Source organism: Larus michahellis, chromosome 18 (assembly GCF_964199755.1).
Source record: "Larus michahellis chromosome 18, bLarMic1.1, whole genome shotgun sequence".
Classification (NCBI taxonomy): domain Eukaryota; kingdom Metazoa; phylum Chordata; class Aves; order Charadriiformes; family Laridae; genus Larus; species Larus michahellis.
In genome coordinates this window covers 7435664-7445753 of record NC_133913.1, presented here as the reverse complement: position 1 = coordinate 7445753, position 10090 = coordinate 7435664, and the positions used below count along the sequence as shown (strand labels likewise).

The 10090-nt window shown below is 53.7% G+C and overlaps 1 protein-coding gene and 1 gene segment (V, D, J or C); one reads left to right on the top strand and one right to left on the bottom strand.

Annotated features, from left to right (window-relative positions):
- The first annotated feature begins 1263 nt into the window (after positions 1–1263).
- On the top strand, positions 1264–1578 carry LOC141732577 (feather keratin Cos1-1/Cos1-3/Cos2-1-like). The gene has a single exon (XM_074561790.1). The coding sequence runs from the start codon at positions 1264–1266 to the stop codon at positions 1576–1578; it is 315 nt and encodes a 104-aa protein (XP_074417891.1).
- Positions 1579–2271: 693 nt separating this feature from the next.
- On the bottom strand, positions 2272–4765 carry LOC141732619 (T cell receptor alpha variable 1-2-like). The segment is given in 4 exon segments: positions 2272–2376; positions 2779–2898; positions 3548–3828; positions 4717–4765. Coding segments are annotated over 4 exon segments (555 nt in total).
- Between the last annotated feature and the right edge of the window lie 5325 nt (positions 4766–10090).

The following is a 10090-nucleotide window of genomic DNA, read 5'->3' as shown; positions in this document are numbered from 1 at the left end:
TCCAGATGGGTTTTGAAGGCCTCCAGAGATGGAGCCTCCACCACCTCTCTGGGCAGCCTGTTCCAGTGCTCTGCCACCCTCAAAGTAAAGAAGTTCCTCCTCCAGATGCAGCCTCAGCAGGGCAGAATAATATCCCGGTGGTGGTAGAGGGCCCACATAACTTTGATTTTCAGCAGCATTGAAATAATGGGGGAAATAACTTTTACAGCTCTTTAATACCCATAGCTTGGGGAAGGCTGCTTAGTTTCCTGAGTAAAAGATTAAAAGAATCCATGAAACCCAGCCCACCTGCACCCTACAAGTGACCACGTGAATGAGTTGGGAGGGAAAGAAAGACAAGGCATGTCCTTGGGAGACCAACCAAGGATTAAAGGGTTGGGAGTAGTTTGGCTCATTCCTGTCAATGCAGTCACAGACCACCCACCAGTGTGCCCCAGGCCAACATCACTTGCCTGCACTGCACCCGTCCAGCACTTGAGCTGAGGCTTCTGCTATCAATGACACATTCCTGCCCCAGAAATCATGGGGTCTCACAATCCCAGCACTCAGAAGAAGCCTCCGTGAGGGATGGTAGACAGCATAAGCCAGGAAATGAGAAGGCGGCGTTGGAAAAACAGCTACCCAGCCCATGTCATTAGCTGGGATGTTTTCTGTTCACCATGAGCAGCTTCGACAATTGCCACTTCTGTAGAACCTACCTCTGGGCCCAGGGCAGGTCAGGGCCACCATAAAAGCCAGCCCAACTCCTTGTTCTCGCATCCACTTCTCTCTCCTCCTCCTCCTTGGGAACCAGGTCAGTCTGAAGGCCTTTCCTTGCATCGTTTTCTGCTCATGCAGATGTGTACTCCTCCCTCCTATAGTGGGCTGTGGTGCTGCTCTCCATGAGAAGGGGAAGAAGGGTGAAGATCTGAGTAGAGAGTGTCTGGGACTTGGTTGAGGGAGCTGTTCTCTTAAGAGATAGGCAGCAGCCTCCTTGGGCCTGGAGACACTTTGCATTGTCTTGAAAGAGGACTTGGCACTTGGCTGAGGTTGCCCTTCACTGCAAAGATTGGCAGCAGCCTGGTTGGGCCTGGGTGATCCTCACAGTACTGTGTCTGGTAACCCTTTTGCCTCACTGCACAGTTTCTAGCTCCTGGCTCAGCAGGTGCCTTCGACACGCTTGTGGTGGAGTGACAGACTCCTGGCAGACTGTTCCTCACATGTGCATGTGCTCTACTGCCTCTCTGCCCTCTCTCACAGGTGCGTCTGCAGCAGACAAGAGTCATGTCCTGCTATGATCAGTGCCTGCCCTGCCAACCCTGCCGGCCCTGTGGTCCGACCCCACTGGCCAACAGCTGCAATGAGCCCTGTGTCAGGCAGTGCCAGAACTCCACCGTTGTCGTGCAGCCCTCCCCTGTGGTGGTGACCCTGCCCGGTCCCATCCTCAGCTCCTTCCCACAGAACACCGTTGTGGGATCCTCCACCTCTGCTGCTGTTGGCAGCATCCTCAGCTGTGATGGAGTGCTCATCACCTCTGGGTGCTGTGACCTCTCTGGCATTTCCAGCCGCTACTATGGCAGAAGGTGCCCCCCCTGCTAAATGTGCTGGTGACAGCCCTAACAATGACCCCCAGGAATCTTGAAGCTGTTGCCTCCGTGAGGACAGAGCACCTGACCATCGATTTCAGAGAGGCTGAGCATCCAGTGCTGCCCTTCCAAGGGAGGAAGACTGCTGGGTTTCTCTGAAAATGTGGCCAAAGTCTAACTTCCCTGCCTTATTTTCTCTCCCATCTCCTTCTTGTCTTCTGTTTTTTGGGGTTGTAAGACCTGCAAAGCCACCGTGGGCCATCTGCTGGCCCCTCTCCCTCTGTGGGACAGGCCTGTGGGATCTCAACTGCGGGCCATAGGCACAGACTTTCAGCAGCTGCTGATCCTCTCCCTGCTCTGGCCAGCTCCTCTACAAGTGAATTTGTTTCCCACTTCAGGGTCATTAAAGTTTTCTGCATGCTAACCTCTGCTTCCATGTCATCCTTTTCATGGTGGACCTTGTCTTGTATTGCCAAGGAAGAAAGGCATTGCTTTGAGTAGCAGAGGATAAGGTGAGGGCACAAACAGAACAGGAAGCAAAGGGTGGCCTACAGAGCAATGGGTTCCTTCCAGTCACTGTCCCTTGGTGCTGAGGAAGATATACTCATCTCCTCCACAGCCAGTGGGCATCAGGCCCGGTACTCCAGCATCTCTGCTCACATACTATCCCCTGGTGTCAGAGCATATCCAGCAATAGGGAGACTGATCACTGCTTTCCCTTGGAGAGTGCTCCCCAGTGCTGCTGGAGGCTCTGAGAGGCCAGCAGCTCACAGTCCTGTGCAGAAGGGGATTCCTCCTGCTCTGGATAGCCCTGTGGCGGGAAATGAAGCTCAGTCAGAAGATGGCCCCAGAGGATGCAGGAGTAAAGATGGTGTGAGAAAAAGCCTTCAGAACGACCCCTGACTTTCTCATCCTCATTCTCCCACTTGTCCCCTGAATGAGGGAGCATGGTCTGCACCCAAGGGCAAAGGTAGTAAGGGCAGGACACCTATACACCCTCTACTCCCTCTGTTCCCTGCACAGTCCAGCAGTTACACGGATGTGCAGGGCTAAGGGGACTCACAGGTTGATGTTGAAATCAGCATGGCCAGGCAACACACCAGGGCATTCATTCCTCTCACACACACCCAGCTCCCATCAGACAGGGCACCCCAAGGGCAGCAACCAGTGCCAAAGCCCCCATGGTTGGTCTGGGGTGCCTGGCCTGGGGTGCCTGGCCTTCTTCTAGGCATGAAGTATCTTTCCCCAAGGCCAGTTCTTCTCCTGGTAGGGCCTGTTGCTCACCTCTGCTTGGTGGGTTATCCACCTCTCCAGCTTTGTAAACCTGGTCCAACTGCAGAAGAAATGGTGCAGGGCTGCGGGAAGCCTATGAGGTATTGTATGAGAAGGGCTCCAAGGATGGGCAGAGTGCACTGGGGAGAGCAGGTCCTCCAGATCCCAGCACATGACCATGCAACAATTGGAGGGTCCACAACGTGGTTCTGAGTATTTTCAAAAATTCTTGTAATCATGTAATTCCAGGAAGGAGCAAGAGGGAAATAACACAATGGAACCAGTTTTAAGGTGTCTCTATCTCAAGAGAAGACAAACCAAATTGGTGTCGGGGATGATGAATGTGCCTGCAGTTATTAATAGTGGTCAAAATTAATAAATCACTAACCTGTATGTGCAATGGCTCATGTGCGTGCTGCTTGTGTTTTACCAGACTTCCAATGCATTGGCTATAGGAAGACTGTGCCTTCATTTAGTGTGGTATGGGAATGCTTGAGGCCATCGTTGCATAAATTGATGTGTGGAACGGACAGAAAACATTCCATCACAGGATCTTGTCCTGCAGACCCCTGGGTGTACAGGGGGAGCAGCGCTGCCAGGGCACAGCTGAGGGCCCCTTCCCCCACCCTCAGCCTTGCACAGACACATCCCCTCCATCCCCTGGGTTCTTACACAGCCAAGGAAGCTCCCTGCACCGGGGTGTCACGCACTGCACAGAGGTACAAGGCACTGTCAGAGAGCTCGACTTCCTCCAGCTGGAGGAGGCTGTATTTCTCCATGGTGTTCAGCACGGTGGTGAGACGGCCACTGGGCTTGCGGCCAGCAGTTGCCTGATAGGAGACCAGCTGGGGACCTTGGCCTTTCCTCTGCTGGTACCAGAGCAAGCCATTAAAGTCGAAAGTCTGGTATGTGCAGGTTGTCTGGAAGGTGTCTCCCTGCTTCACTGTGATGTGTCCTTCTTGCTGGGTGACAGTTATTTGTCCCATAGTGCCTGGAAGGAAGTGAAGGTCAGCAGCTTGGCAGGGAATGGCTCTGGGAAGCAAACCAGGAGTGGATAAAAAACCCTGGTTGCGAAGATTCCCTCCCTTTCCCTTACCCTGCAGGAATATTCTGAGGCCTGGGTACAGCATGATAGGGAGGAGATTTGGGCAGCACCTCGGAGCTCTCAGCCCAGCATGGACCCTGTGAGAGTTGTACTGTGTCCCTGCTCCTTCTCCCTGCTCCTGTTCCTACTACATAGAGGAGCAGAGAAAAGCCTGTCAGGCCTGATCTTCATGTGCTGGGACCAGCAACCCTCCAGCAGGTAAAGGGGCCCATGCAGCTATGGCAAAAAGATTCACCCTGCTTCCCCATCCATCCCATCTCCGAGGGCTCCCAGCTCCCTGATTATATACAATTGTGAGCTTGAAAGAGGGATCCCTGGCTGTGTCAACATCCAGGAGAAAAGTGGAAGCCACGGCAGACATGTGCCAGCCAGGAGGCAGAATGGGACACCCAGTTAATGTCAGTGGGATGAGAGCTTTAAAGTCCCTGTAAGAGCTTTGACAGGATCTACTGATTTGCACTGGAAAGGGAGACATGTGAGAGTGAGAGAGAGCGCTGAGATCTCCTGTGGTGAGAGCAGGTGGATCAGAAGAGAGAGGCAGAGAGAAAGGCACTGAAGGTGAGAGAAGAGCAGCAGAAGAGGTCTGAGGTATCTCTTCTCTCTCCTTTCAAACAGTAAGAGCATCTTGAGAAAAGAGGTGCAAAACCACAATGTGAGCTGGTATTTCACAGTGTTTTCCTGTAATTCAAGAGTAGTTCTCTGCATGATCCTGATCAGGCTGGCAAGGGTTTCCTTGGGGGAAGAAGGATGTGTTTATAGAAAGCCAGGACTTACCCAGCAGTTGCCCCAGGAAGGCCGTGAGGATGAGAGATCCGAGCTGCATGTCGACATCAACCCGCCTCTTTGTGGAGTGAGAGAGAGTCAGAAAACCCCCTCCCAGCCCCGAGATAACAGAGCTGCCGGAAACAACGCTGTTGGGGGAGCCAAGGAAGAAGCGGGGAAGAGCAGAGGTCTGTTCTTCCTGTGCCTCAGATGCTGCTTCTGGGTTTCTCCCTCCTCCAGCAGCAACACCTGTGGCTCCCTCAGCCAGTGGCATTCTCAGCATTTCCCCATGAAGAGCCCCTGTGGGCTCTGGGGGCCCCAATTGTGGGAAGGGGCTGTTCCCAGTGAGCTCACAGTGGAGTCACCTCCCAGCTAGAATTCCCTGCTCTTCTGCACTCCCACTGCTTGGCCACTTATAAGGTCAGGGATTTCTTCCCCAATGAGGCTTAATATCTTCTGCTGTGCTCCCCAGCTCTCTTGGGACACTGCTATTTCCTTTGGGAACAGAATTCTCTTCTGTTTCTCTCACTTCTCCCCTTTCTTTTTTCATCTTCCTGGCAACAATGCCTCTCCCCCAGCTCCCCACAGTTAGCAGAGGAACCCTCCTGTGCGGTAGACCAGGGCTTCTTGCCATGTCCTCTTCTGATGGGATAACCAACAGTGAGAGAGAAGAATATGGCTCCAGAACTGTTCTTAGATGCCCCAAACCCAGAGATGACACAGACAACCTATTCCTACTCTATGGGAAAGGGTGAAAGGTCAGCAGGCAACAGAATGAGGGATGAGTGGGTCACCCCCACTCTCAGAAAACACATAGGGCACCCATTGGAGTGCTGCACTGCGAGGGCTGGGGATAGGGCAGTCCTGCACCCACAGCTGAAAGGGCATGTGAAAGGGTGGGGGTACTGCAGATGAGGACTCCTACTCCCACACCTTTGCCACAGGAACTCCAGACTGATCCCATGCACCAGTTGACAGAGAGAACACCCATCCCATGGCACCCATCCCATGGCACCCAATCCATGGCAGACAGAACAAACTCTTCATTGTCGTTAAGTTAACCTGACCTGAGTAGGCCCCGACCTGTGCTGTGCTGAGCTGTATATACCACTTGCCAAACTTGGCAACACTCCAACAAACACGTCCTTGTCTTGATCTAGGAGTGAGGCACTGTGCTTTCATATAATTGTCCTTTTGCTTAACATGAAAAAATTAGTGGTTTATTTCTAAGGAAATGCCATGAAAACTCCAGAGATGACAATGCCAGTGAGTCTCGGCATGGGCAGGATTTGCACTTTTTGTGAAACCCCAACTTGAGCTCTGCCTGATGGTCTATAAATCAAGGTTCTGAGCATCCAAAAGGGCATAACATCACCTGTACCATACCACTTTACCTTCTGTGTTATCTCCAATTAACGGTATTTTTAGTCAGCACTCTGTGGAGGAAGAGCCACATTGTACCTGTAATCTATCTACAACCATGCTCCACCTTCATCATCCCTGCAGTCACTGGTTCTTTGACCTCTAACACATATACATGCAATGAGGTCCCTCCAGTTGCTCACAGCAAGAGGTATGAGCCCTGGGACACGTTCTTCCTTCTCCAGTTGCTGGCACCCAGGCCTTGCTTACACCCCAGTCCCTCCAGCGCCTGGCACAGAGATCGACAGGGTCTGTGACCAGAGGCCGCTTCTCCAGTTGCTGACACTGAGACCTTGCAGCACACCCTGGTCCATACATTTACTGGCACCCAGGCCTACAGTCTCCATGGCCATTAGTTGTTTGCCCAGTTACTGGCACCCAGAGCTCTCTTTCACACCAGTCGCTCCATTTACTGGCCCTCAGACCTTGCAGCACACACACATGGGAAAGGAAGGGAAGGTATGCAGAAGGATGATTAAGAAAGGATTTATGAAGAAGGCAGGGGGGGCTGTAGTGATCAGGCACAGGGCTCATCCCAACAAGTGCACTCACCAGCCCCTGCTTACTTGCAAGTACCTCCCTTTATCCTTCCTCCTCTCTATTGCCTCCTCTTGCTACACCCCAGTCCTCTCTTTTCCCCACTTTTGACCCTTCCCCAAAGCATTCTTTAATAAGTGTTGTCTAGTCCCACAGGACCCCCTCAAACACCCATAATCCTCATGCTCCTCTTGTCACTTCTTGTCACTTCCAAAGCTCAGCCTGACCCACTTCAGAGCTACACCTGCAGTTTCCAAATGGCCCATCAATTAGCAGCTGAATGGCTCTGGGCTCCCTCCTTGTCTCCCTTGTCAATTGCTGAGAGATTGGTGTCATTGTGTGCTTTTTTTTTAACACTTTCCCTTTTGCTGCTGCTTCCCTTTGAAAGGAAAAGGGACTTGATCTGATAGCCATACTGAACCAGCCACTCTCACCTTCCACAAGCCTTTGCAGTGGCATCTGCTGACCTTGCTCATGTGTGTGAGTTCCTGAAGAGAGAATGTGGGCACAGAATCCAGAGGGACTCAGGGACACAGGAATTCCCTCAGGCCACACAGTCCAGCCAGAGCTGCAGGAGAGCTGTGAAAAGCAGAGGGACAGCTCAAGGGGATGAACAGGGAATCTCGTCCAGTGCTTGGCAGATGGGTCTTGCTCGCATGTCTAGGCTTTCACTGATCCCCAGATGCAGGGCCAGGAAGACATTTTCCCACCTTCAGTTTCTGTACCTGGGAAGTAAAGCCACAGGAGCAGTCATGTCTCCTACCAAGAGCCCCCTTCTCCAACAGTGGCCATTGGTGGGAAAAGTAAGAGCTGGACAAGCAGCTGGGATGCTTCTCCTGAGCACTCACTGCTGTGTCCTGCTCAGTTTCAGTGGCTCAAAGGTGGCCCTGAGTCTGCTGTGGCAATGCACCCTCATGGCAAGGAAGGCCAACAGCATCCTGGGCTGCAGTAGCAAGAGCATCACCAGCAGGATGAGGGACCTGACCCTCAAACTCCACTCAGTGATAGTGAGGCCCTTTGTGGAGTACTGGGTCCAGTTCTGGACTCCCCAGTACAAGAAAGGTACTGGAGTGAGCACAGCAAAATAGTGGATGGACTGGAGCATGTTTCCTCTGAGGATGGGCTGAGAGGGCTGGCAGTGTTCAGCCTGGGGAAGAGAAGGCTTCTGGGAGATCTTGGCAATGTGTGTAAATAGCTGATGGGAAGGAATGAAGAAGAGACTCTTCTCAGCCAGGCCTCCTTGGGACTCCACAGCTCTTTGGTGAAGATGATCATTAGGGTGAGAAACTAAGGGAAAGACACCAAACTGTGACCCTTACACTGTTCCAGCTTCACAAGGGCTAAAGGGAGTTTTTTCAGCACTTGGTGGTTCTTTGGGCAGTCAGGCCACAGCCAGGCTTCTCACAGCCCCCCATGTCACAAGGTGCTTGAGCTTCCTCTCAGGCAGACATAGCCTGGTGTATAAGTGCTGCCTCTCAGCTCCAGGTCACACTGCCGAAGGGGCCTGGGGCACCGGAAAATCCCTGTAGGAGCCTGAAGGAGGAAACCAAGCAGCCTGCTGTCAGGCAGTAGGAGGCAGGAGGCTGTTTTCCTCATGGGATGAAGTGTAAAGGTTTCTTCTGGATTGTGCAACGCATGGGATGTTTAGGAGAAGCAGGAGAGATGGGGAACAGGGAGACAGGGAAAAGGAAAGACCAAAGCTGTTTGGCCTGGAGCAAGCATGGGAAGACAGATAGAGACAGGGATGAGAGGGGCCAATCCCATGAAAACATGTGTCTGATGTGTGTGTTGACCTGGCCATGCCTGTTGCTCTGCCTTGTTTGTCACCTGCCAGGAGTTCCCTGGAAACACAGTCATCAAGTCCAAATAAAATACGGAGTCCAAATAAAATAAGGATCCTTCACTCAGAAGGAGTGCCTTGGAACCTCTGACCCATGTCAGAAGGTGCTTGAGCATCATTTTAGGCATAGTCTGGTGTAGAAGCGCTGCCTCTCAGCTCCGGGTGTTTCTACATCCTCTTATGGGATCAAACCCCTTATGGGATGAAGTGGAAAAGTTTTTTTCCTGGATTGCACATGACATGGCATGCTTAAAATAAGCAGCAAACACAGGAAAATGGAAGGATCAAAGCAGTTTGGGCTAAAACAAGTGTGGGAAGACAGATGGAGAAAAGAATGAGAGGGACTAAAAGTGTGTGAACATGTGTCTGATGCGTGTGCTGGCCTGGCCATACCTGTTACTCTGCCTTCTTTGTCACCTGCCAAGAGTTGCCTGGAAACACATTTCTCAAGTCCAGCTGGAACAGGGAGCAGGGCTGATCCTTCCCTCTGTGCCTCAGAAGCCTCTGCCCATGGGGTTTGACCACCTCTGACAGCTGCGCGAGCCACACAGGGTTCCCCAGGGACTGGCTGGAGCCCACAGTCTCTTGCCAGAGGCCTCCTGCCAGCTCTCACTCCCCTCAGACCTCCAGCTCCTGAGGGCAACTCAGCAAATCCCTTTCTGACTCACTCCTCAAGGAGGAACCTGGCATGCCTTGAGGCTGCGCTCAGTGTGTCCAGGCCAAGCATTTTGCCCTGTCTCCTGGGCCTCAACTCCAGAGGTGCTGAATCCTGTCAAACAAGCTCATGGTCTCAACACTGAGGCCCTGTGGGGAGCGCTTGAAGGTGCCTCTGACCTCGACATGCCCTTCTCCTGCTCTGGGGAGCTTCAACTCCTGAACCCATGCAACGACTTTGTAACGCTAGCAGGAACATTTTGAAAGCTTTGCGAAAATGTGGGACTGGAGGACTCAGTTTTCCATTGTATATCTGAGCTTTCACAGAGTAATGAAATGAGAAACCCTTCCTGGTTGTCCTTTTCTAAGGACCATTTGGCATTGGCAACTGCGCCCTGGAGTCCCCATGGTCGCAGAGCAGACGAAAGCAGCTGCTCAGGGCTCCCTCGGCATCGTCGTGGGGAAAGTCAAAAGGCCGAGAAGAGGCCCCGTTTGTTCCATGTCAGCAGTGGGCGGTCCGTGCGGCAGGAGCGAGGGCTGGGCGGCTGCCCGTGGGCAGGAGGATCTCTGCCGCCCGCCGCCCTGTGCTGAGTAGAAGGACGGTGCTCCTGGCCGGGCGCCAGCGGGGCCGGCGGCTGCCATCGCTCCTTGCCGCGCCCCGCCGGACACGGCCAGCGCTCCGGGCGCCATTCCTGCCCCGGCGGCGGCGGCAGCGTGGCGGGGGATTTCTGTGTGCGTCCCGCTGGGAGTGCGGGGTTGCCGCTGCCGGGGCCGGTCGGGCGGGGGAAGCGGCGCGGGGCGCGGGGCCAGTTGGGGCGAGGCGGCCAGGGCGGGCGGAGCGGCAGCGCCCCCTGGCGGGCCCGTCCGGGGCTGTCCCCCCCGACCCCGACACACACGCCCGGCCCCGCCCGCGCCGGTTCCTGCCCGGCCGCA